Source organism: Marmota monax, unplaced genomic scaffold (assembly GCF_021218885.2).
Source record: "Marmota monax isolate L192 unplaced genomic scaffold, Marmota_monax_Labrador192_F-V1.1 WCK01_AAM20220418_F8-fsc00055, whole genome shotgun sequence".
Taxonomy (NCBI): Eukaryota; Metazoa; Chordata; class Mammalia; order Rodentia; family Sciuridae; genus Marmota; species Marmota monax.
In genome coordinates, this window is record NW_026695205.1 from 5,712,146 (window position 1) to 5,739,948 (window position 27,803).

General features: G+C 41.5%; 1 protein-coding gene across 1 annotated transcript in view; it reads left to right on the top strand.

Moving 5' to 3' along the window:
• Positions 1 to 218: 218 nt before the first annotated feature.
• Slc9c2 (solute carrier family 9 member C2 (putative)) overlaps positions 219 to 27,803 on the top strand; it is a 55,413-nt gene continuing 27,828 nt past the window's right edge. The window contains exons 1-12 of the mRNA XM_046429965.2: positions 219 to 1,975; positions 3,470 to 3,570; positions 4,852 to 4,980; positions 10,100 to 10,265; positions 15,221 to 15,337; positions 16,680 to 16,841; positions 17,633 to 17,732; positions 18,005 to 18,148; positions 20,928 to 21,096; positions 22,552 to 22,633; positions 24,316 to 24,482; positions 25,102 to 25,212. Coding sequence (XP_046285921.2) covers positions 1,723 to 1,975; positions 3,470 to 3,570; positions 4,852 to 4,980; positions 10,100 to 10,265; positions 15,221 to 15,337; positions 16,680 to 16,841; positions 17,633 to 17,732; positions 18,005 to 18,148; positions 20,928 to 21,096; positions 22,552 to 22,633; positions 24,316 to 24,482; positions 25,102 to 25,212 — 1,701 coding nt within the window. The 5' untranslated portion in view covers positions 219 to 1,722. The remainder of the gene's footprint in view (positions 1,976 to 3,469; positions 3,571 to 4,851; positions 4,981 to 10,099; positions 10,266 to 15,220; positions 15,338 to 16,679; positions 16,842 to 17,632; positions 17,733 to 18,004; positions 18,149 to 20,927; positions 21,097 to 22,551; positions 22,634 to 24,315; positions 24,483 to 25,101; positions 25,213 to 27,803) is intronic.

Consider the following 27,803-nt stretch of genomic DNA (forward strand, 5'->3'; position numbering starts at 1 on the left):
AGACGATTGGGTTCTTGCTGTGACCTAATCGGTGAATTGATCCCTGGTGGGATTAACCGAGTGGTAACTGGAGGCAGCTGGGGAGTGGCGGGAGGAGGTGGGTCATTGGGGGCGTGGCTGTGGGGTATCCATTTGTATCTGGAGAGGGGCTCCTCTCTCTGCTTCCTGATCAGGATGTGAGCTGCTTCTCCCCAGCACACTCTTCCTCCATGATGTCCTGCCTCAAGCCCTGAGGAATGGAGCCTGATGTCTATGGACTGAGACCTCTGAAACCTGAGCCTCAAATAAACCTTTCCTCCTCTACAATTGTTCTGGTCAGGTCCTTTTAGTCACAGCAGTGAAAAAGCTGACTGAAAACGGGGCTGAACTGGATAGAGTTGGCAGGAGAAAAACCCTTCATCCTTGGCCATTTCAGCCAGCTGGTCAGCCAAGGAGGTCGGTTACAACAGTTGTGGTGTAGACAAGAGCTTAAGAACCACGCGCTTCCCTGGGACCAGAGGATTTAGCTTCTTCTGAATTGGGGGTGGGGACAATCATGCGGCCAATCAGAAGAAGAGCAAGTTGGCAAGAAGCCAATGGGAAGTGGGCATGGAAATGAGTCTTGCTGGCTATCGGTTGGTGTGGTGTCCCCCGCAAACAGAGGCGGGGCTGGCTTTGGGATTTTGAGAGCCTCCGTCTTGCTCTCAGCATTTAACCAGCTTGGGCTTGGCAGAGCATTACCTTTGGTCTTGGTAGTTTGGAGAAGAACTTGATTTAGGATCATTGACATTTGCGGTTTGAGGATGCCACAGACCTGAAGAGCCGCTTGGGGGACAGGTGATGTGACTTGAAGATGTAGTATTTTGAGTCCACTTCTGACTCACTCCTGGCTACACATCTGCATTATTGTGACCTGTGGACCAAACAGGTACCAAACTAGAGAACAGAGATAAACTTTAAGTATTCTTTGGGCTACTTAGAAACTTCTAGAAGTTTGTAGGTTAAGGCTAATGGTGAGGAAAAATGAAACAACGGAAGTCCTTCTCAGCACCACCCTGCGAATTTGGGTTGGCTAAGCCCTACCTCAGGGCACCAGCTGCAGTGGGGGTCGGGGGTTGAATCAGTTATTCATGTGCAAGCCATGTGCCTGTCATGGGGCACCTCTGAAGGGGGACGTCTCTAGGTCAGTCAGTGCAGTGTGATCAGACTTCACCCTCCGTCTTTCCCTTTGCTTTTACCTTATTCACTCCCATCCTCACCCCAACCTTGACTGGCTGTCACTCAACTCTGACCTTGTTTCCTATTTGCTATTTTGGATTTGGATGAAGCGCAGAGAGACAAAAGGGGTATTGGGGTTGGAGTAGAAAAATGGAATTCTAAAAGGAGTTTCACCCACAGAGAATGAAGAACCAGGTACCTTGCTCCTTCCCCTCAAAGGGCTCAATCCTCACATGTTTGTGGAGAACCTATCTTGTGCCACACCTGTGTGCATGTCCTTAATGAAAGCCAGTGTTCGGCCCAGGCCTTTGAGAAACACATTACCACCTGGTGACGACAGAAAGTGCAGGAATCAGTACAGCCCCTCTCCCACATGCATGTAGTAGTAAGAGGAAGAAACGCCAGCGCTTGCTCCAATATTCTTGGAGCAAGAGGTCAGACAGGACACAGTAATGTGTTCCTGGACAGGAGGAGAAGCACTCAGATCTGAGTTGGGACAACCTTGGACAGAAGCAGGAGGGGTGAATGGAGACCTGGCTCGCCTCATGTTCCTCTTTTGCACATTATCGCAGGTTAGTCTGTAGCAGAGAAAGTCATAACACACGTGAATCCACCAAGTTCTGGATTCCAAGGTCTGGAGAAGCAAAGATGTCGAATTCTTCCTTCTGGTCACCGAAAGAAGGCACCACACCTGACTTACTCTGCGGGAGGCCAGTTGGTTTCCTCACCACGAAGGACCGTTTCATGATGCTTATATGTGGCACTCTTGTTTTGGGAGGTAGGTTTCCTTGCCCCAGCCTGCCCTGTAGTACCGAGGATGGAACCCCTGGCCTGGCACATGTAAGGTGGGCACTGTGCCATTGAGCTTCTCCCTAGCCCTGGGCGGTGGTTTGTGAAACTCGACTTTCCTTTGGCTCTTTGAGACTTTTCTTGGTGCAGAAAGTGATCACAACCACATCAAAAGAAGAGGCCCAGGACTCTTCACGTGTGACTGGATGCTGCCAGTCTAGCCTTGCTCAGGTTTCAGTAGCATCTACTGACGTTCCTTCAGCCAGTCACATTGGCTGGGCATGGCCGTGTGGTAGGCACTGTCTCACACCAGGGGAGTGAGACCGTCCTTAGCCTCATGGAGCCCTCTCATGTGGGGACAGGCCAGCCAGGAATTACCATGCAGCATGGTAAGTATAGCCATGAAGGTACTGTCTGAGTGGCACCAAGGAGGAGAGAGAACCTCATGTGCCTGCCTGGCCAGGCCTGACCCAACCAAACCTGACAACTGGGCAAAGCCCAAAGGTACAATTTGCATAGCTGATGTCATTAATTTTGCACATTTTATTACAGCATCTGATGTGATTTTTTTTTCTTCACTCCTACCCCACTTTCCAGAGGAAACTAGGAAAGCCTTTACAAATAAAGGCTCTTAAACAATGATTAAGAATGGAATAGGTGTGGCAAATGGTATTCATGCAGATACAGTAATGCACTTGATAGCACAGGTGCTTTATCTCTGATCACAGTTCAACGCCAGCGATTAGAGAAAAGCTTCTAGACCTCGGAAAAAGAAAAATGTCAGCTGTTCAAAAATGCAGTTAGAGAAAAGCAAGCACCTTTTGTTCCTTGTCTTGTGATGGCAGTTTTCTTTATGGTTAGAGTCAGTTAAAAGTATTTCTGGCTTTTAGGAAAAATTATAGAACATACATTGAAGTAGCTTAGGATGAGCAATTATTAATAAGATGAATGATGTAGGTACTAAGACTGGATTTTCCTTATTTCTCACCTTCAGATCCATTGGTAAGATACCAATATGGTGTTCCTAATATGTCGGCTGGGTTGGCAAGTGGGGCGCTGTTGAAGCCTCAATATTTTCCAAGTTCACCTGTGAGGGATGCTACAGTCTGTGTGTCTTACACATAATAGCATTTGTAATGACCATCAGATATTCACTCACAATAATATAACACACAGAAAGGTTTAAAATAAGTAACTAGAGTGAACATTAAATCGTTTCAAAACTATAAATCGTTATTATTTTCTATTTTGAGCTTCACCCTAGCCCTGAGTGGTGGTTTGTAAAATTCTACTTTCCTCTGCCCTCTGAATTTTCTCAGTGCAGAAAGTGATCACAATTACTCTTTAAAAATTTTTTTTAAAAATTGACACTTTATGGAGTGTGGTATAATTTGATACATGAGTAATGATCAAATGAGGGTAATTAGCATTTTGAAACTGTAAAAGTTATGTTTAAATGGTGCAATTTTTTTTTTTTTTTTAGGATTCTCGAGGATGTTTTTCAAGAATTCTGAAGTCATTGTCTTGACCATTCTTTCTGTATTAGGATTTATAACAGGACAACTGGCTTACCATTTTATTGAGGTACTGTATGTATAATAAATGAGAGAATAAATTAAAGGACAAATATCAAATACAAGGTCCACTTTCATCTCATCCCCAAACATGAATGTTTTAAAAAAATGTGAACAGCTATTCAAAAAACTTCACCTAGTCTAAAATATTTGGCAAATGGAAAAACACAACCAAGGATGAATGATTAGGGAAAGTCCAGATAAACCCATAATTGGTAAGTGAGGGGGTTGGTTGGCTTCCCTGGGTTCTTGTCTCTGGCCTTCCAGCCTTGCTCAGGCTTCTTTATCTCCCCTGCAGAGGCCCCTTATAACACACAGCAGTTGTTTCCATGAGGAGGCAGATTGCATGTAAAAGCCAAGCAAGAGAAAAAAATTCATTGATTTAGTAACTCCTGATTTCAACTGCATAACAATATGATTGATAAGCATTTGCCTCTGCTTATTCTTTATTTTTAAACAATGAAGATAATGCTTTTTACCTGTCCAGGTTTGTAAGAGTCTATTGGTCATCTTAATGTACCACTGCTCTTGCTAGCTAACATCTTTTGAGTGTTTATTATATTATTTACTAATTTATTAACTAATTAAGTCCTGAATTAATACATTCATTCTTGTGGCCACTCAGTAGAAGTGGTTCTCTGTTCTTATTTGGCACACGAGGAAACTGAGACCCAGAGAGGTTAAATAATGATAGTTAATCCATTGACTAGGCCAAAATAAACTTTTTAGGAGGGAATATTTACAGCACACCAATCACTGTTGTGTTTTCCATTATGCTATGTGCAGCCTTCCTAATTATATAACCGATTATACGATTATGTATTATTTTTCTCTACTGATTAACTGAAGGATTTTTTCAGTCTTAAGCAAATTTATATGAAACCACAGGTACCTATACAGTATTGCTTTTCCTGCTTAAAGCCAATTAAAATAAATATCTAGTAGTCAAATAAAAAAAAATGCTTATCTGTGAATCACCTGAAATTATTTCAGGTATTACTGATGGTAGGCACATCACTATTTTATAAACTGGCTACCCTCCACAGGCAGTGTTCATATGGCTAAAAATTCCCTGGTAAATAGAAGACTGTATATTTGCCTCTGTATCTATCAACTGATCTATCTCTCTACTGTCTCTACTACTCTAGGACTCTGAGGCTGACCTTGGAGATAATCTCTCACTGGTTGTAAATGGGCATATTCTAAAGTCTACATGAATGGACATAGAATTGACCTAATTTCTAAGATCTGAGAATGGCAGCAAACTAATTTCTCATTTGCCTTGTATTAGGTGTATCCAGTTGTTTACCCTCTTCTAAGAACACCAAGTTTTTCGCTTTATTCTTATTTTTTGCCTTTAATTGTATTTGTGGCTGCTTTGGATGTGGATTTTTATATAGTCAAGAATGTGTTGTGGCAGGTAAGAACACATTTTGAAACAAACTGCAGTCCATTCTTGCTTATTCAAGTTGATCAAAAATGATTGTTTTATAGCAGATTCCTCATTAATGAATTAATGAATTTTGCCTTTTGTGTTGTTTTACCCTCTTCATTGTGTAGAACCACTAATTAAAGAGAGTTGGGGGGAGGGATTAATATTTGCTTAGTGACCACCAAGAAAAGGCACTAGGTAAATATCATCTCCATTTTGTACACAAGCCAACTGTGGCTCAGAAGTCATCCATCAATGTCAGGACCTGGGTTCTGGTCTCACACCTGGCTCAGCTTGGAACAGACTGAATTGGGGGACCCCTGTGCTGGTGCTGACAGTAGAAACTGAAGGGCTACAACCCTCCACCTGATGGGTGTCCAGGAAACACAGTAGAGACTGCCCTCTCCCCCAGTGGTCTGACTAACTCCCCAAATCTACACGTGTGCATTTCCTGTTTGTCACCTGGCTTCTGCTCCTATAAATTATAACTGCTTCTGGCTGTTTCTCTCCCTCCTTTTGATCAAGTTCATTTTTTCTCTTCCCATCTTTCCCCTATTTCTTATGGGGGCAGGCAGCCAAATACAGCCTGCAGGAGGCCAGCAGGCTCCCTGGGATAGGCCACCTGCAGATCTGCCCAGTTTTTCACTCTGTTCCAGGGCATGCATCAGTGGCCAAACTGAGGCAGCCACGGCAGTCCCTTCTCATCCCCGTTCTTGTGATCACAAGAGAAAGATTTTAAACAAGTCACTCAGAGCAGCAGGCATGAGTTTATTAAAGGTATGGGAAAAGGGGACACTCTTAAGAGAGAGAGTGAGTCCTCTCAGAGAGGAAAAGGACAGTGTGGCCCCCCCCCCCGTTTTATTGGTGGTTCAGGGGAGTTTAGAGAGTCCTGCTCAGGTTCACCTCTTGGATTTTGACTGACAGCTGGACAACTCAGTCCCCACTCTGCATGACAACTCTAGGTCACTGTGGCCCATGCTGACCCATCCTATATTGAACCTATTCTTGCAGATTTTATGACTGGGGACATCATTCTTATCTCCCCGAGTTCTGGGATCTGGTGTGTGTAAACTTTCAGGGTAACTTGTGTTCTCTTTAACAGCATTTCAGGCCTACGTTTCTCTTGTGGATAACAGGTTGTTTGCTGAGGAATGTAACATATCCAATTGACTTTTGCCAGGCAGTTTGCAAGTAAATTGTTGTTTATTTGTTTTTAAAAGAAAGGATATGTGGGGGGATCAGCGCAGTGGGCCCACTTTATAGGATGATTCCCTTAATTTTGTGTCCCCACTGCTCCTGTCTGTTACCTATCAAAAAAAATTTAAGGCTTAAATACACAAAATCCCCCCAAAAGCTAAAAGTCAATCAACTGATATTAATTCAAGATGTCCAGACTGATCAGGGGTGGTGATGGCCGAAGACTGGGTCTGCTGTGGCAATTCCTTAATGTGACAAAGGAGTTTCCTGCGTCCTCCTTTCACAAAAAAATTTCTCTGTGTGGGGCCAAGGTGTTTGGTCGCTGTTTTGCCACCACAGAGCTGCTTCTGTAGTTGGTCTGTCAAACCCAGCCACAGCTGTCCCAACCAGGTTCGTGTAACAGTTTGCTCTATCTTTGCCATGCCATCCCTGGGCACGCCATCTTCACTAGGAGGGGATTCCATCTGAAGAACGCGCTTTCTTGGCTTTTCTGTGAGTGGCAGATCTTTTCCGTGTTTTCTTCTGAGATTGCAGCGATTCAGTCACATCTTCAGCTCCACTTCTGTTTCCAGCTTTCTAGCTCTTTCTATTGCCTCTGTAGTCTTGAGCCCCTCAAAGTCATCCATGAGGGTTGGAATCAACTTCTTCCAAATTCCTGGTGGTTGACATTTTGACCTTCTCCCACGAGTCACAAACATTCTTAACGGTGTCTAGAACGAGGAGTCCTTTCCAGAATGTCTTCCGTTTCCTTGACCCCGAGCCATCTGAGGAGTCAGTGGCAATGGCAGCTGTAGCCTGATGAGCTGTATTCCTTAGATAACGAGACTTGAGAGTGGAAATTGCCCCTGGACCCATAGGCTACAGAACAGGCGTTGTGACAGGAGGCATGAAAACAGCATTAGTCTCTGCACTCTCCATTAGAGCGCCCAGTGACCAGGTGCATTGCCAAAATGCAAAAATATTTTGAAAGTAATCTTTTTTCCCCAAGAAATAGGTCTCCATAGTGGGCTTAAAATATTAGGTAAGTCATGTAAATAGATGTGCTGTTGTCCAGGCTTGGTTGGTTTATTTTAGAGGACAGACAAAGTAGATTTAGTGTGATTCTTAAGGGCACCAGGATTTTCAGAATGGTCAAGGAACATTGGCTTCCCCTGCAAGTCACCAGCTGCATTAGGAGAGTCAGCCTGTCCTTTGAAGACTTGAGTCCAGGCGTCCACTGCTGTTCTTTAGCTATAAAAGTCCTAAATGGCATCTTCCTCCAGGGGAAGGCTGTTCCACCTCAACTGGAAATAATGCTTGGCCAGGCCGTCCTCAGCAATGACCTTGGCTAGGTCTCTGGGTGACAGGCTGCAATTTCTGTGCCACACTTGCTGCTTCACCAGCAGCAGCAGTTATGGAGACAGCTCCTTCTTTTAAACCTTATGAACCAACCTCTGTGGTCTTCAAGCTTCTTCCTCACCTTTCACAGCCTTCATAGAATTAAAGAGAGTTAGGGCCTTGCTCTGGTTGGGCTTTGGCTAAGAGGAACCCGGTGGCTGCTGTCATCTTGTGTACTAACAGGGTCTCCTTATCAAGAAGAGACTGCTGGATTTCTTATCTTTTACTGTTCAGTGCAGCAACCCTTCTTATTTCCTTCAGGAACATTGCCTCTGCATTCTCAATTTGACTGTTTTGCACTAAGAGGTCCAGGTTCCAGCCTACTGTGGCTGTTCAAGGCCTTCTTCCCAAAGCCAGATCATTTTCCAGCCTTTGATTTAAAGTGAGAAGAGGTGTGAGGTCCTTTCACTTTACAGGCCTACTTTCAGTATTGCGGGATCTCAGGGAATAAAAGGGCCCAGGGAAGAGAGATGGGGGGATGGTTGGCTGGAGTAAGAGTCAGCACATACACATCACTTATTGATTAAGTTTGTCGTCTTGTTTGGACAGGGTTGGTAGCACCCCCAATCACAATAGTAATATCAAAGGTCACCATTCATAGATAACCATAACAGACCAGAAATAATGGAAAAGAATGAAATGTTTTGAGAAACCCCAGGATGTGACATAGACTCACGAGGTGAGCCCCTGCTATTGGAAAAATTGCTATTGCAGGGTTGCTATGGACCTTCAGCTGGTAACAGCAACAAGCAAACCAGCGTCTGAGAAGCACAGAAAACAAGGCACGCCTGCCGCTTCCTCAAATGCAGCTTCCCGTTTACCACTTTTACTTTAGCACTGTCTAATCTACTGTTTAATCTTAGTGATATTTTCAATCTTTATTCTTTTCTCCCTTTTTTTAATACATGCATTTAAAATTACAAATCTCCCTTTAAGAAGGCTTTAGTTGCATCCCTCTGGTTCTGATGGCAATTTCTCCATGAAAAAAGTATTTAAAAACTTTAGAGAACTGGAATATTGCTAAAAATGTTCAACTTGCCAAGGGCTTCCTCTAGAATTTAAAAGACCTTGATGGCTCTGTAACCATTAGAATTGAACTAGTAGATAAGAATCGCCTAAAAAGGAAAATATGAGACTCGGACTATTTTAAATGCAAGACCTGTGATTCAGTAAAAAGATAACCCCAATATTATGTTTTATAAACAACAATATAAGGGGGAATGCTCCCATATTTTTATTTTAAAGCCTGGTTAGTCTGAACACCAAAATTGGAGAAGAATGATAAGAGAAACTTCATGGGCCAATCTCATTCACAGAAACCTACTTAGAAGAATTCTACACTATTTTTTTTTTGGCACAATGTATCTAGGGACATAGGGATAATAAAAGTATGTTTGAGGATGAGGCCCTGCGCTTGCCTGGCACACTTGCGACTCTAGGTTCAAACCCAACACCCACAAACAATAACCGCCACCGAACAATCAAACAGAATGATCCTATTGTGTTTATTTAAAACTATAAGGTTAATTTAACATTTAAAAAAAAATCTCAATGTAATTCATGTTCTTAAGAGATTTATGTACAAAAGTCATGTGATATCACCATAAATATAAAGAGAGCATTTGACAAAATTGACATTCTTTTTTAAAAAATATTTATTTTTCAGTTACAGGTGGACACACAATATCTTTATTTCATTCTCATGTGGTGTTGAGGATCAAACCCAGTGGCTTATGCATGCTAGGCGAGCACTCTACCACTGAGCCACAAGCCCAGCTCCCAAATTAGCATTCTTTATGATAAAAATAAGGGACAGAAAACTTCCAAATATGTATAACTAATAGCCTTGGAGAAACAACAAGGAATGAGGCAGTAATACCATAGAAAGAACAAAGAACCAGGAAGAGATCTTGAAAGTTGAAAATATGATGGCTGAGCTCAACTAATTCAGTGAAAGAGATCAAAGGGAGAGCTGCAGAGACTCACAGAAAATAAAACAAAAGATAGAGGTGGAAAATGAAAGGACTGAATAACAACTTTTTTCCCCCTGAGGGATAATTTTGGAAAATAAGTTTCTTGTATTTACAGAAATAGAAAATTGCATAAATTTCTGTATCTCAAGCATTTCAGGAGTCTCCTGTCCCTGTTGCAGAGTAGAGAGGAGGGGAGAAAAGGGTTGGTTACTGGGTACAAAGTACAGTTAGACGGGAGAATTAAGTTCTAGCACAGTAGGATGCCTCTAATTAACAAGAATTTATTATATATTACAAAAAAGAAGAGTACAGAGGAATTTATGTGTTCCTAACACAAAGCAATGATGAATTGAGGTGGTGGATATGCTGATTACCCTGATCTAATCATTACACAATGCATACTTTGTATCCCATAAATATGTATGGTTATTATGTGTCAATTAAAAATAACAAAATGAAAAAAATAGGTATATAAAACCAAGATTTTATTCTTAGAACAAAAAGCAGTCATGCCATCTTTGGATATTAAATCTAATACCTTATTGTGAATTGGTTCACAGGTTTTGTTAACTGGATTTATTAGCTTTTCTATATCATTCATCATAATTGGATATGTGGTTCTGAAATTCAATTCGGAGTCATGGGATTTTCAATCTTGCTTACTCTTGAGCATCACTCTCAGCATTACGGATCCCCTTCATTCTGTGAGCTCACTAAAAACTCTTGGTATGTCACATTTATTTCTTTTTCTCACCTTGAAGATAAGAGGGTACTTTCTTTTCTTTTGATTATATTTTCCTTGCATAAGTGGTGCATTGAGCAGAGCAGGAATTGGTGCTCTCGTCCTTGAGGGCAGGGCACTGTTGGACTTGAAGGAGGCAGAGCAGAGAAGGCCGTCACTGAGGAGCTGAGGCAAACAGGGTTGGTATAAAATTGAGGGAAAGGTGACCCTCCCGGAAGGTGACAAAAATTGGCCTTATTGTTCTCCGCCACTGAATTCTAAGCCACAAGGTAAAGATTCCACATTGGTGAGTTTGTTTACCAATGAAGAGAGAAAATACAGACCCCTTTCCAAGGCCTTGCTACCTCTCATTAGAACTGGTTCCCTGGTGGGCTGGGTGGTGGTTCAGTGGCACAGAGCTTGCCTTGCATATGTGAGGCCCTGGGTTCCATCCTCAGCACCACATAAAATAAATAAAATAAAGATATTGTGTCCATGTATACTAATAAAAATAAAAAACCCAACAACAACAAAAAAATGGTACCCCTTTGAAAGAACTCAGGTTGGGCAGCTGAAGAGAAGAGGTAAAGATTTAGGTTGGCACTTCAATGTATTTTTTCAGTAAGTGCTTATTTCCAAGAGGGTTTGGGGTCTTGTGTTTTTTCCCATACTACTCAGTGAGGTGAAAGGTGATCTCATCCTGAAATATCCTCCTATGGTCATGTTTATTAACATAGCAGTAAAAACATGAAATAGAGGCTATGGTTACTGGTTTTGACTCACAAATGTTTTCCTAACTAACTTCAAAGCACTGGTTGTATTTAGAGGAAACAGATCACCTTATGACTGGAGGAGAAACTTCCTGGCTTCCCGTGCGATATTCCCATTTTTACACTCATTGTACCTGGGACAGCAGAGAAGGGTGTTAGATACTCCTGGCGGTAATGTTCTAAATTGCTACAAGGTAGTTTTATTTCTCCAAGAGTCTGATCCTGTGCTCTAAATTTTTCTCTTTGTACACTTAAAAAAGATTTTGAAGTTAAAATAGCTGTGTATGGGTTGTGGACTCAGATGATTTTTGTTCTTTCCCTTTTCTAAATTTTGCAATGAACCAATATGTTAGTTCTACAACAAAGACACTGAAGAGTAGTTACTATCAAGTTTTAATGTTAAAAACAACTACAAATCAAACATACAACCTCATTTGCCAAACTTCTACTTGCCCCTCATCATCTCACTGAATCTGGGAGAAGAATTAAAGGATCTCCTCACTAGATACATCCATGTGCTGACTCCAGTCCTGAGGAAGCAGGGGTTTGTACCTTCGTCACAGACTTGGCAGCAGGTGGTGAGGGCGGCTGAGCTTGCCTTTTTTGTGGGCCATGATAATGAAGCAGGAAGAGAGACACAACCAGCTAAATATTAATCCACAGTCACACCTGAGCGCCTCTGACATTGACCCTGAGCTTTGGAATATTCTGGTGTTTTACCTCCAGATCAAACATCGAAAAGCAGAGATTTCCTTTCTTTTAAACTAGATATAATGTCCTTAGAAATAATAATATAAAATGACTTTTCTCTACATTTACTCAATTACATTTTAAAACCTCAAAGGAAAAAAAATCAGAATGTTAATTAGGTCTTGTTTTCACTTAAAAAAAATTGTCGCCTAATGTGATCAGTTTAGGTCTTGATGGATTTTATTAAATATAATATTAAATATAATTATAAAAATATATATGATGGATTATATTAAACAGCTGCTTTTAAAATGTGTATAGTTGTGCAATCCTTTCTCTATCAATTGGCCATTGCATTAGGCGCATAATGTGCTACCCTGGATCACATGTTCTTGAGTTTGGGGCTTCTGCTGTCAAGTAAAAGAAGTCCAGGGCTGGCCCCAGTCGCAGTTCCCTAACTCACCAAAGACGGGGGGGCCCTCTAGTTTTATACCCCTGTGGCTCAGGTGGAATTTACCTTCCTGCCTGAAGCAACTAAAAAACTGGACAAAATGTATGAAAAAATAGTTCTTAGATATTGGCCATCAGATGACGCAGGACAGTGATTCCTCTGGGGTGGGGGAGAAAAAGGGAGAGAGACCCATGGACTCTGGATGGCTCTGGCCTCCGTTCACCACCTGGCAGGAGTTTTCAGGTGTCAGTGGGGGGAGGATAACCTAGTTGGAGCCTGGTAGTTTCTCTAAGTTGAGCAGTGCTGGAGCCGGGAGTCCAGTGGGGCCAAGGCAGCCTGAGTTCACAGAGACCATAGCTGCCTTGAAGGATCTTTGACTGGGTCAGTATCAGTGCTTGCATGTAAGCAGAGTGCCCAGCACTGGGGAGAGAAAAGGGAGTAACTCCCGTCAGGTTTCCTTCCACACAGTATAACTCATGGGATGTCAGCGAGAGGCCATGGAAGGTTATTGCCGCCGTAGTGGGAAGGATTAGTTTTAGACTAAAGGCTGCTCTGGTGCTCACAACTTAAAAGCAGGACTCAAGTGTTCACATTGTTTCCAAGTAACTCAACTATGTTCTTATGCTCAAGAATATTTATAGAAATAAATGCACAGTACCTAAGAAGGGGAAATGTACAAGTCTGAAATCTAGTAAGAATTACCCAGCATGAAAAATAATCAGGAAAAGAACACAGCAATAACACAGATGATAGTTAGTCCAGACATTAGAACTGTTATCCCAAGCTGGACCTGCAGCTGCACCCCTGTCCCAGCTACTTGGAAAGCCGAGGCAGGAGGATCACTTGAGCCCAGGGGTTCAAAGCCAACTTGGTAAACATAGCAAGAACCTTTCTCTCAAAAAATAGTTATTACAGACATATTCCAAGAGTTCAAAACTAAAGGAAAGGTTGAGCATAGTGTAGAACCTGCTCATACCAGATTATAAGGGCCAATTGTTAAATAATCAGGAATTTTGCAAACACAATTATTAATCATTGGTAGCTTAGAATTGGCTGAAGTGTGTACTCATGGAATTGGCAAGCACTGCCAATTGGGCATTTTTAAATTTTGGAGAGCTAGTTTATTAGCCCACCAGTCTCTTTTATGTGTACATAAAAGAGACCTAAATCAAGCTTCTAGAGATGAAAACCACACTGTAGATAGATTAGACACCGAAGAAGACAGGTTAGTGAACTTGAAGACACCACAATAGAAACTACCCAAAATGAAGCGCAGAGAAAAATGAACTGAGAGGACAAGTGAACTGAGTATTGGTGTGGGACAACTACAGGTGACCTGGTATACATGTCTCAAAAGAGGAGAAAGAGAGAAAAAGGAAAAAACAAAAATATTTGAATAAATGATAAATAAAAATTTTCTAAGTTTCATGAAAACTAAAGCCATAAGTTGAAGAATTTTAATAAACCCCAAGTCTAACACAACACACAAACACACACACACACACACAAAACTACACCAGGGCACATAAAAATAAATCCCTTAAAACCAGTTTTGATAAAGAGAAAAAATTTAAAACAGCCTGAGAAAAAGATATTTTACATACAGAGGAACAATTATAATAAAGAAAATCTCTTCAGAAACCAAGCAAACCCAAGAACAGTGCGGCAACATTTTTAGAGTACCAAAACATCACTCCCAGATTAAAATTCTACACTCAGTGAAAACAACTTACAGTGAAGGCAAAATACTTCCTTAAACGTATGGTAGCTGATAGAATCTCTCAGCAGCAGCTTGCACCGCCACTACCACAAAAAAAAAAAAAAAAAAAAGAGGTACAGGAAGTCCTTCAGGAAGAAAGTGGTTATCAGATAGAAATTTAGAATTCGATATTCAAGCCCCTGGTAACCTCTACTCCATTTTTGGTGTGTATCTATGTGTCTGCTCTGGACAATCATATAAATCAAACCATACAATATAGTTGTCCTCCCCCATCCATCAGGGATACATTCCAAAACCCTTAGTGGGTACCTGAAACCATGCATAGTACTGAAGCCTATAAATACAATGCTTTGCCTTATACAACTATCATAAAAATTTATAAATTAGATTAACAATAACTAATAATGACTAGAAAAATTGTAACAATATATTAAAATAAGTTATTTAAAACATAGGAATTTCTGGAATTTTTCCACTTAATATTTTTGGATCATAGTTGCCCTCGGGTGAATAAAATTATGGAAAGCAAAGCCTCAGATGGTGGGGGGTGGGGGTGTGGGGACTACTGTAAGAGGCTCTGTGTCTGGCTTCTTTCACTGAGCATAATGCTTCACGGTCCTCCGAGTTATAACACAAGTTGGTAGGTACTTCATATCTTTCTGTGGAGAGAGAGACCGCATGTGTTTATCTACTCATTAGCCAATGAACGCAGACTTGCTCCTATTTTCTGGCTATGATGAGTCAGCTGTGACAAATGTCCACATACAGACCTTTGTGTGGACTTGCATCTTTAAGTTCTCTTGCGTATCTACCCAGGAAGAGAACTGCTGGATCATACTTTGTACTCAGCAATGATATTCTTTTGGGGTCTGATTCATGTGTATTCAGGTTAAATGGAGAGTCCTAAGATTTGTCTCATCTTGAAGCTCGGGCATGGTGGAGGCATTGGCCAACACAAGGAGTGCTGTTGTCATGTTCCTCTGTCCCTGGAAATTCAGAAGGCACAAAGGAAAAATTTAAAATGACGACTGTGATTGTCTTAGAGACCCATCCCACTCATGGCTGTTTCCTCCTTCTGTTCTTTCTTTTTCATTTAATTTTTTTTTTTTAGTTGTAGGTGGACACAGTACCTTTATTTATTTATTTTTTACGTGGTGCTGAGGATCGAACCCACATGCCACACGAGCGTGCTACCACTGAGCCACAACCCCAGCCCCCCTCCTTCTGTTCTGTCAATTTCCCTCTCTCCTCTTCCTTCTCTTTGTTCCCTGAATAAGGGCATCATGTTTACGTACCCCAGTAGTTTATATTCTTTATTTCCTTTTCCAGGCCTTTCTAAAATGTACATTGACATGATTAGAGGAGAATCATTGATCATTTGTAGTATTGCCTGCATTTTTTTTGGAATTTTTCGGGTCAGCTCAGAACAGCTTACCATGTTTACAGGTAGGACCATTTGGGGGGTCTGTACATCTCCTAAAGTCCTTCTTACTGAAATGAAAATGCTTCCAAGATGTCTCTACTGCTCTCCCTATACTTTACTCTTGAACCAATTAAAATGATGTATTGGTTAACAAGAAAAAGATGCCCATTTATGTGTTTTCTTGGTCAGTATAGGGCAAAGAACATTGAAAAAAATATTTTATCTCCCTTGAAATGCATATATATACATATATATGGGGGGGCTGAGGGGTGGTTCAGTGGTAGAATGCTTGCTTCACATGTGTAAGGCCCTGGGTTTGATTCCCAGCACTGTGCTTGCATGTGCGCGTGTACACACACATGCCCACGCACACACACGCCCACGCGCACACACGTGCCCACGTGCACACACGTGCCCACATCACAATTGCATCATTTGGTGCAGATTTGCTTCTTACCTGGATCAGTCTGCTCTCAGTGAAAGGATGTTAAGCGTTGGCTTGGTCCTGGATTTGGGCCTGAGGGTGAAAGCCGAGTGGTCCAGCAGTACCAGGGAGAGGAGTGCCAGACCTGTGTGGCTGACCATCACTGAGGTGTGGGGCGGGCTACCTGGCTATTTTCCAGATGGGGTACTAGTAAAGAGGAAAGGGGTGAAAGAAAGAGCATGGAGAGGAAAGGGTGTCCTCCTCATCTCTGTTTGTGGCCACTGCAAGAGGAGGCAATTCTCGACAGTGGTGGGCAGCCCGTGGTTGGGGCACGTCCCCATGAAGACACCAGAGGCATTTGCCGGGGACCATTTTTACTGTTTAGGACTTTGTTGTTCAGGACTACCCTGACACACACCCGCCTACTGCCACTCGTACCTCAGTTAATGAAAATTTCACCTCTCCATTTCTCAAAAGCTCCCGGGCTGGAGCAGGGGTCACAAACCGACTGCAGTTTGACAGGACCCTGGCTAGGTTTCATTTGGCCTTGACATGTTTTTTTTTTTATTAATTGGAATTGCTTCTCTCTTTTTCCTCTGATGTTGGGGATCAAAATCTAGGGCCTCACACCTGGTAGGCAAGAGCTCAGTCACCAAGTTGCATCCCCAGCTGGTTGTCCTTTGTTGGAGATTCACATGCCCGGGTTTTCACAGTTACACACTTTGCCTGACTCTTGAGGATGTGTGAACCTTCTTTCCCTGGGTGAGTGAACCTCAAGCTGCAGACTGCACAGGAAGGACATCCCAACAGAACCGCTTTCCTGGGACACTCCCTTCTGCTGAAGAACGAGATCTCCACAAGAAATCTCAAGCACAAACCAAAGTGCCAAGGGTAAAAGAAGCCAAAGTGACAGCTCAGCGCTCTCTTTCTTTTTCCTGTAGAGTTACATATCATTGTGGGACTCAGCTTGGACATTTTTGGAAGCATAATCTGTGGATACTGGTGTGCAAGAGTCATCCAGTTTATATTGACTGACATTTTTAGCAACACACTGACCAATGTCATCCTCTGCTTTTCAATGGTGTATATGACTTTCTACGTGGGTAAGGCAAAAATAAGTACAAAAAATGCTTTCATACTCTTTTTCTTCTTTTGTATCTGATTCTGATGTTTTTAATGTGCTATTTGAAGGTTTTTTTCAACCTGGGGCTGTTGGGTTTTGGGGATATTCAGACATTCTTCATGGTTGGTATTTTTGCCTCAGACTAGATTCACCCATTTGTTTAGAGCCCAGGGAATTCCCACTGTCGTTAGGAAGGCAAAAGCAAGACAGGATTCGGGGTTGGGGGGACTGTGGTCAAGGAAGCCCTGAGATGGACCTGCAGCCCTGGCCCGGGCAGCAAGTGTCCTAGAGGTGCTCAGCACAGATCGCAAAGCCGGTCCTCAACTGGGTCAAATCTGCTCGGTTTTGGGCAGCTTGCTAACTAAGAATGGTTTTTACATCATAAGATGGCTTAAAAAAGAACAAAAAGAAAGAAAAATATTTTATGGCGTGTGAGGATTGTGTGAAATTCGAATCTCAGTGTCTAGACAAAGTTATTTGAATACACATTCATTTGTTTGCATATTATCTATGACTGGGTTTGCGTTACAGTGCCTGAGTCAAGTTGTGACAGGTGCCTGAATGGCCCTCAAAGATTAGATATTTACTATTTGGCTCTTTACAGAAAAAGTTTGCTAGCTTCTGATCCTATCCGGCAAATCCTCTGAAGCTGCACTGTAAGGAAAAAATACCATTCTCAAGTCCCTCTGCCCCAATTCTTCACCCAAGATAAAGTTCCTCAGTGTGCAGAGTTACATGCATTTGTTTTACTTATTCATTTTCTCTCCCCAGTGGAATATTTTGGAATGTCAGGCATTGTTGCTTTGGCCACTGTAGGACTGAATTTAGATTCCTTAAGCTTCAAGCCGAGGATGGAGTTCATAATCAAGAAGTAAGTTTCCTGTTTTGCACGTGGTATAGAGATCATGGAAGGTGGACGCTTCACTAGACTCCCTGTAGGAGCTCTGAGCCAGCTGGCATCAGAGGTGTGTGCCACCACGCCCAGCAACAGAGCACTGTAAAACGTTGTCTGTAGAACAAGTGATGAAAGCAAGTGCCTTCACTCAGCCGAGAAAGACGGGCATAAGGCAGATGTGTTTGTGTAAAAAAGAAAATAGTTTTAAAATGCATTGCTTACAATGGCATCCTTTTCCTTCGCCCTAGGTTCTTGATCATATTTTCCTCTATGTACCACCATTTGATATACACTTTCTTCGGCATTGTGGTTGGATGTGGAGAAATCAAGTATTTTAGTTTCCGCACCGTAGTTTTCATGTTCATCTTATTTGTGACAGTGAATCTTGTAAGGTAATGATTATATTTTATTTATTTATTTAATGATTATATTTTAAAGCTTGTTTCACTGAGCTTAGATTCTTTTTTAAAAATTTGTTTTTCAGTTACACGTGACAGTAGAATGTATTTTGATGTATTACATATACCTGGAGTATAACTTCCCATTCTTTTGGTTGTACATGATGTGGAGTTACACTGGTCGTGTATTCATATATGAACAGAGGAAAACTATGTCCAATTCATTCTACTGTCTTTCCTATTCTCATCTCCCTTCCTTTCCCTTCCTTCCCCTATGTTTAATCCAATGAACTTCTATTCTTCACTCTCCTCCATACCCTTATTGTGTGTTAGCATCTGCGTATCAGAGGGAACATTCAGCCTTTAGTTTTGGGGGATTGGCTTATTTAACATAGCATAATATTCTCTACTCCATCCATTTATTGGCAGATACTGTCATTTCATTCTTGTTTATGGCTGAGTAATATTCCATTGTGTATATGTACCACAATTTCTTTATACATTCATCTATTGAAGGGCACCCAGATTGGTTCCGTAGCTTAGCTATTGTTTATTGAGCTGCTATCAATACATGGGGCTGTGTCACTATACTATGCTGATTTTAAGTTCTTTGGATATAGACCTAGGAGTGGGATGACTGGGTCAAATGGTTGTTCCATTCCAGGTTTTCTGGGGAACCTGCTTTCCATAGTGGTTGCACCAATTTTCTGTCCCACCATAAGCTTAGTTCTCGAGCCCAGAATTGGGAAGCAGCAGGTGGGGAGTGTTTCTTTTCCAAGGTTTCACCTGTGAATTGAGAGAAGGTGGACCGCCAGCAGCAGCCTCACTCCTGAGCCTGCCAGGCATGAAAGTTCATGGCCCCATTCCAGTGGTTCTCCTGCGTGGGGGCTCTGGAGGTGAGATAGGAAGTGGTTTAACAAGCTCTCCGGGGGGTTCGGACAGGTTCAGGTGTGAGCACCACTGGACTAGATTAATGGCTCTTAACATTTTTGTGGACTTTCATCATCGTTTTTTTTTTTTTTTTTTTTGTAATCCGTCCTTAGGATAAAGTCATTTATGGAGCACTTTCCATGTATAATTTGCCATTAGTGTGAGTGAAGCCCTGTGAGACAGGTGTTTCTCATCAGACCTCAGCTGAAGCCCAGAGACTCCAGATCCAGCCCAGCATCTACCTGTGGGCACATGGTCTGGGATTGGGATTTAAGTCTGATCCACGAGGCATGCTTCCAGAATGCTGCTGCCTGCTCCCGAGAGCTGTGTCCTCCGTGGGACTCCAGGGCGGTGCCATTTCCACACAAGGCCATGGCCAGGGGAGCTTGGGTTGTAAGATGTTCTCCTGGATTCTCCAGGGGCACCGTGTGCAGCCATCGTCCTGCCCGCCCTCTCCATCCTCTGCCCCGTCCGTTCTGGGCCTGGTCTTGGTGCCCACCTGCTAGACCTATGTGGCTGTCCAACCAGTAGTTATCTAATATTATCTTTTCTCTGCTTTCCTATCTGGACAACTTTAAAAAAACCTGAGTTGGTCATTGCTTCCTAGAATAATTTGTGTGTTTATGTTTATTTCCAAGGGCAAATTCCACCTCTCACCCTTGTTAGCTTTGTCACTATGTCACTTTGAGCACTTACTTAAGTTCCAGTGTACTTATCTAAAGCACCATATTTGTTGGCTTCTAAGTTGAAGGACCACTTATTTCCCAAGGCACGTTTGCACAGCTCTGCAACCCAAGGACTTAAAGTGGAACTGGTTGAACCAGTATCCTCCAACCCCAGACCAAAAAGTTAGAAGAAGAACGGTGTCTGGATGCTACCCTCAGTTTGTGGGACTGGAGAGGGGGATGGCAGAGAGCAGATGTGGGCAGAGAAACCCTAACTGTAAGCAGAGGTGACTGACTTGCCATTTTTCCAAAGCCTGAAGAATTCTTGTAGGTGTGGAGTCAGGGACTCAAAAACCTTCAAACTGGAGTAAGCATTCTGGGGCCATGTGAGGTGAAGACTGGGGTGTGGATGGATAGCTACCAATGCTTTCTGTTCAAATCCTTCCATTGCTTTGAAAGTTCTTTCTCATTCTGAGAAAATAAGGACAGATATATTATAACAATAACAACAACAGCAACTAACTTTACTGAACATTTATTATGTGCCAGGCACAGGACCAGACTCTTGGACTTGCAATACCTCCTGTAGTTTTCAGTGCCACCCTTGCACACAGTCTGATTATTACACTCATCTTCATCTGAACTATGGTGCTGATATTCTCTTGGCACGGATTCCCTCGGGATCCTATAGAGAAATGACCTAGATAGAAAGAAGGCACAAGTTGAAATGATTTGTGTGACATTTAGTGGATGATTCTATGGAAGCTAAGGAAAATTTTGGTTGGATTAAGTTTATTCATGTAGCTACAATATGTCTTCCCATTCCGGATTCTGAATCCAGTCATTTTATGACCCTTCAGGGAATAGATGATCTTGTCAACGTTCTTTGAAGAGGTCTCCATGCCGGCATTTACCACCCACATGCAAATAGAACACAATAGTGTTAATGGTAAATCATTGTATGTATACATGGAACTCCGAGCATTATTTTCAAGACTTGGTATTACACAGAAAATTTAGATAGATTTGTTTAGTCCCAGAAAGCTTGAATGACTTTCCAGTAAACTGTGTCATCTCTCTTTCTTGAAAAATTTAGGATTGAGTAGATGGTTTCGTCTGTAAGTGACATTCATATGTGAGGTGTGATTTATTCGTTTTTCAATGTTTTCTGTCCACAGGTTGCTTACTGTTATTTTTGTGAGCCCGATTTTGATGCATTCCAGTTATGAGTACAGTTGGCGATGGGGAGTTGTCATCACGTGGTCTGGAATTAAAGGAGTTTTTAGCTTACTTTTGTCTCCTGATATTTATAATCTGGCTGATCAAAAAGCAGCGGCACCACAAATGGTAGGGAAAAAAGAATCGCGTCTCATGGTTACTAGTATTTATGCACTTTTTCTTATCCTGTGGCACTTGTTACTATACTCAGATAATAAAGTTAACTGGTTTTGAATTAGATTTTTTTAAAATGCATCCTTTTAAATAGAAGGGACTCAGAGGAAAGTTCTTGAATGTTGACATTGTGACAGGGACCGGTGGTCATGTGTTTAGGACAGGGGTGCTAAGGAGACTTGCCTTACCGTCCTGACTCCACCAGTCCTGGTCTGGGTGACCTTGCAGAAGTTCCCAGCCTTGCTGAGCCTCAATTTCCAGTTGAGGCTGGAGATGATGCTGACCCTTTATACATGCTCCATAAATGTCGTTAACTATACAAATGCTCTTTTTCAATTGATGTCAGAAAGCATGGAAAAAAATAATGTCTTTATGGAGAGCATTCCCATCCCTACATCTGTCAGAACAAGAATGGAAATGCTGGTGAAGTATACTAAGGCAAGAAAGATTTTAAATAGTGTTGCATTAAGAATTGTTATCACGTGGTCTGGAATTAAAGGAATTTTTTAAGAGGAAGTGCTTTTCTTGATGGAGTATCATATTCCTCACCACATCTATCCTGAAGATTTATAAACGTGTTGGAGTTCCCGTAAACCTGTGGCTTGTCCTTCCCTACTCCAGAGGAAAATTATAATAACCAACATTTCAGCTCCTTTGATTCCCTTATAAGCAATGAATTGGCTTAAAACCAAGTCGACAAGACGTTAACTCGCATTTGGGTACCATTTCATAGTGTTTCCTAACTCTGTCTGATGTGAAGAATCCTCTTGGCTCTGCGATCTGTAATCACGATCTGCAGAATCAGTATGTTCACCAGGCACACGAGGGGACTGTTACCAGTCAGATGGGAAACACCCTGGAGAGATCAACTCTGTCTTACAGTGAGGGGCTCAGAGGGGCTAACTGGCCTCAATCACATGGTTAATAAATGGCAAAGCCCAGGCTTACAGAGGCACTTGTCTATTTTTTTGTGTTTGGTGCCTCTCCAAACTGCACCACAGCTCCAGCCTGCTCCCTCACGGCCTCTCAGTAGCCACGGTGAATGCTGATAGCAGGTGTATGTCCCTGTCCTGCCTGGCTGCTGGGTGTCTCCCCATCCTGCATGTGTACAGGACGTGTACAGCCACGTCTGTGATGGCTGAAAGCTCTTCTCTCAGTGTCCTTATCTGGCACAACCTATTACTTTTCCTTTGTTCACATTCTTCCTGGTATAATTTCTTCCCTGGTATATCGTGTTCAAACAGTGTCCACAAAACTGACCTTTTGTCTCAGCTTATTTACTGGAGACAGTGTAAAGATTAATGATAAAAGATTAAGATGGAATTTTGTTGGTGGTTAAATGAGCAATGCTTGCCTTTTGAAAACTGAGGTAATATTTTCTTTCTAATCATCTGTATGCTTTGTTTTTAGTTTATTTTCTATGTACAAGTAATATCGTTATTGACTATGGCAATAAATTCATACATGATGACTTTCTCGGCTAGGACATTAGGTAAAGTATATGCATAATCGTTTCCTAAAGGGGGAGAAAAATGCAAATAAGTTATTGTTGAGGGTAATGCAGATATTTCTTATGAAATTCGAGGAACTGGTTTAGAGGCCAGTTATTTTCATTTACTCAATATCTTTGTTAATAACAATTAATAAAGATGCGGTGTAATTGTAATATTGGTTCATCTGGTTTAGCAGAAGCCAAGTGAACAGAGGCTTAAATAAGACACAGGAATCTCTTTTCCCCTCACTGCAGAATCCAAAAGAGTGGGATGGTTCTGCTGCACCAGGTCATCCAGGGGTCCAAGTTCTTCTGTTTCTGTTGCTCCTCTGTTCTGTAGGGTGTTCCTCTAGTCTGCAGGGCAGGAGATTGCTCATTACCACCTGTCTATTATCCAAGCAACTAGAAGAGGAAATGGGGATAGGTAGGTGGGTCGGGGGTAAGCATCTTTCTTTTAAGGGTACAATCCAGAACTTAATATCTATATAACCAGAACTTAATATCCAGAATTTAATATAAATATCCAGAATTTAATAAATTTATCCAGAACTTAATCATGTGGCACACATTCATAAGGGAAGATGGGGAATGTCATCTTTTCCTGGCTGGCCACGTATTCACCCCCAGTTCAGATATCCTATTGGTGACAGGAAGAAGGAGAGAATGGACATTGGAAGACAAGCCCCAGGCTCTGCTACCGTTGTCTATTTCTAATAGGAATTTGAGCTTGATAATAGTAATTAGTGTACGTGTAATTAAATCCAACAGGAACATTTTCTGTTATCTCAAAGGTGTTTGAAACTTGTTTATCATAAAATGCATAAATACAATAAAGTTACAAGAGACACATCCAGTAGAGAAATCCAGGATCAGATGGCCGGCAGCAGTGGTCAAGGGGGAGGGAGCTGGGGTGGGATTAGGCAGTCCTATAGGAGGGTCGGCTCCTCAGCTCTGCTGGGCGAGAACTGATTCCATCAGGGAATCTAGAATTGATCAGACTACTAGAAATTTACATATCCCCACTCACTTGTTCACGGATAAACCACAAGATCAACTTGCTAATTTAAAGAGGGATGGTTTCCTTCCATGTCTGAAATACTTGGTATCATTATCAGAGTAGCCGCCTCTGAATGCCCATAGCCTTGATAAACCAATTTAGTAACACTGGGAGAGCACAGGCCAGCGAGAACAGAGGAGGGATAACATTTGCCCGTGCAGATTTGCTGGCCAGGAGAAAGATGTTAAATGTGAGGAGTCTCTGTTGGCTTTCACATTTCATTATGGATAAGAAAAGCTGAAGAACTTGTTAAAAATGCAAATTCTCAGGCCAGCCTGATTCGGAGGGTATGGACAGAGCCCAGGAATTTGACAGTTTGATCAGCAGCCCTTCTACCTGGAGAAGACACAGGTAGTTTCCCACATTTTGAGAATTACTGGTGGGGTGCCTTGAAATATTAAGTCATGCCTTTAGCAATTGGGCCAGATGCAGTTCAGTTATATAGCCAGAGGAAACAGGGGGTAGGGTGATTCTGTGGAAAACCTGGGAGCGAGCCGTGCCCCTGCCCTCTGCTCGGGTTTGGCTGTGCAGGTGAACTCAGGAGCTCACGGCATGGTTGTCCCCAGTGCGTTCTCCCTTGCAGTCCTCACTGTGCTGCTCAGGCCCTTGCTCTTCTTTGTCACAGGTTTTTGTGCAATTTCCCTCCCAAGACAAATGGCCATGCAAAATGCCATTCAGCACATTCAGGAGATAATACAGAACACAACCACTTTATACAAGACCGAAAAGATGTTGACAAATGTCAACTGGACTTTAGTGGAAGAAAAAGCGAAGATCGAATACATCATTCCTGTGAGTTGGTGCCTGACAAAAAATAATCCTCTTTTCCTTCCCTTGGTCTGTCTGCCTGGCCTTATAGTCTGTAAAAAAAAATAATAATAAAAAAAAGAAAATAAAATAAAAAGAGAGAAAGAAAAACGAAACCTGATTCTGCTAACCAAATGTCAGAAAACTCAGGAGTTTTGCCACCTTGGGGAAATGACTTTGAATTCTTTCTCCAAAGAGAAGGTCTTGATGGTTAGCCTCATTTGCCAAATATGAGGAGAATGGATGTTTTCACAAACTGGCTGATGGGGCAGCAGGAGAATTTATGCTTCCAATGGGTAGAGATATCAAAAGATCGCTCCCTGTGTAAGTGTCCTAAGAAGCACAAAACAGGACAATCCCGAGAGTAGTCAAGCATGGAGAGTTTGGAGAACAATTTGGCTATCTAGATGCACCTAAAGGAATGTTTATTTCACCACAATTGAAAAACACACTTCTCATATGGGGAAACAGTTCCCAGCTTATGCACGGCTCCTTATCTGAGCAACTCTGAGTTACTGAGATCTTTGCTGAGTATAGCCTTGCTATCTTCTAATATTTTTTTTTACCTATTTTTAACTTTATCTCTTTGTTTTCTACAATTTAGTCAAATACTGTCCCACTTTCCCACGTTGTACATGATGATGAAACAGAGCAGTCCCCGACAGATGAAGTTTTAATAGAAGAAGCCAGATTGCACGTGGCGATAATACAAATGGTTGGTATTGCTGCCGCCGCCTCTTCCTCCTGCTCCTTCCTCTTCTTTCTCTTCCTCCTCCTCCTTCCTCTTCTTTCTCTTCCTCCTCTTTTCCTCCTCCTCCTATCCCCATCCCTCTCCTCCTCTTCCTCCCCTTCCTCTCCCCTCCTGCCTCCTCCCCTCCCTTCTCTTTCTCTTCTTTCCCTGAGCGACTCTTTTCCTCTTTCACTGAGAATTGAACCCAGGGACACTTTACCACTGAGCTACATCCTGGACCTTCACTTAGGTCCTTGCTAAGTTGCTGAGGCTGCTTTGAACTTGTAGTCCTCCTTCCTCAGCCTCCCAAGCCACTGAGTTATAGGTGTGGGCCACCGTGTCCAGCTCTGTAGGTGTGGGGCTTTGACTCTGTGTCTCCATTCTGTTCCATTGGTCTATGCATCTGTATCCGCCCCCCCCCCCCATTACCCTGTAGTTTTTGTTACTAGGGCTCTGTAGTAAAACTTGAGTTGGGTATTATGATACCTCCAGCATTGCTTTTTGGGGGCTCAGGATTACTTTGGCTATTCTGGGTCTTTTGTTCTTCCATATGAATTTTAGAATTGTTTTTTCCAATCATGTGAAGAATATCATTTGTACTTTGATGTGGCTTGCATTAAATGTGTATATTACTTGGGTTATATGGCTATTTTAACCAAATTAATTCTGCCAATCCATGAACATGGGAGATCTTTCCAACTTCTAATGCCTTCTTCAATTTTCTTTCAAGTGTTCCTTTATTTTCCTTATAGAGATCCTTTACCTTCTTAACTAGGTTTCTTCTTAGATATTTTATTTTTTTGAAGCTATTTTTGAATGGAAAATTTTCTGATTTATTTCTCAAAAGGTTCATTATTGGCTTACAGAAAAGCTATTGACTTAAATTTTTTAAAAAATATTTTTAATTGTAATTTTTTATGTCCATCTGGACATAAAACTTTTATTTATTTTTTTATGTGCTGCTGAGGATTGAACCCAGTGCCTCACATATGCTAGGCAAGCATTCTACCACTGAGCCACAACGTCAGTCCCTAGCTATTGATTTTTATACACTATTTTGTATCTAGTAGTTATTTTTGAGGGTCTTTAGGGTACTTATTAATGTCATTTACATACTTAGATAAACAGATTTAAATATTTGAAACTGCTTTTTACAAATTTGACATGGTTGACTTCCTCTCATACAAAATTCTCTTGTTTCTAAAAAAAAATTTATTTTAGAAATATAAGCTAAAGTAAATCTGGTGAACCAAAAATTCTCTTCAAATTTTGGTACTAATAATTTACATGTTCTAACATACACACAGGAATTTTGCTAGGTAAAATCAAGTTTGAGTCAATTATATCAGATTATACATTTTAAATTAGGTTTCTATTTAAATAGGACAAATTTTATTCAATATAGCAAGTATATAATATACTTACTGTGTTCACATTCTTCTTTTCTACTTTCTTTTAAAAACTCAGTGTCATGAAGAATTCCTAACATACACAAAGGTGGTGTAATAAGTCACCATGTGCCCACCACCCAGCCTTAACAATTATCCACACACAACCAATCCTGCCCCCTCTGCCTCTTCAATCACTCCCCCACCTCCCATATTATTTTGAAATAAATCCTGGGTGTCATATCACTTTATCTGTAAATATTTAAAAATGTATATGTAAAATTTAAAGTCTTTTAAGAACATAGTAAAATGCTAATATTGTTCCTAAAATTAATAATTACTTAATAAGAATATATATCAAATCAATAACATTTTCAATTGTCTTAGAAACATGATAAACACTTACTTTACAGTTTATACTTTCAAATTGAGTTTCGTTGAAGTTCACACGCTGCAACTAACCAATATCTCTATTAAGTCTCTTATAATCTGTAGATCCTTCTTTAATTTTCTGTTGAAGAACATATTTGTTCTTGAATTGTGCTGCTATAAACACTGATGTGGTGGCATCGCTGTAGTGTGCTGATTTTCAGTTTTTTTAGTTACACACTGAAGAGTGGGATATCTGGGTCATACGGTGGTTCCATTTCCTAGTTTTTGAGAAGTCTCCATACTGCTTTCCAGAGTGGTTGTACTAGTCTGGAATCCCACCAACGATGTAAAAGTGTACTTTCCCCCCATCATGAATTCTTTTAGTATATTCTTGTCATTTTTAATTCCCCCTCAAATTTGAAACTGAGCTTTGTTGGGTATAGTAATCTTGGAGGGCAGTTGTTTTCTTTTAGGGTTTGGAATATCTCATTCCAGGCCCTCCTTGATTGTAGGGTCTAAGCTGAGAAATCAGAAGTGAGTTTTATTGGTTTGCCTTTAAACATGACTGGTGTTTTCTCTCTTGGGGCTTTTAATATTCTTTCCTTATTTTCTGTGTTAATTATTTTGATTATGGTATGTCTTGCTAAGCTTCTTATTTGATTAGGTCTATTTGTGGTCCTGTAAGCCTCCTGTTTAGAGGCGAAGGTTAACCGGGGAATATCTTTCCCTTTTGATAGTTTCTTGTGGAGCTGAGATATTAATCACACTTTGAATTAATACTTTGCACTGCTTTCTGCTCTAGAAGGATGGTGCTAC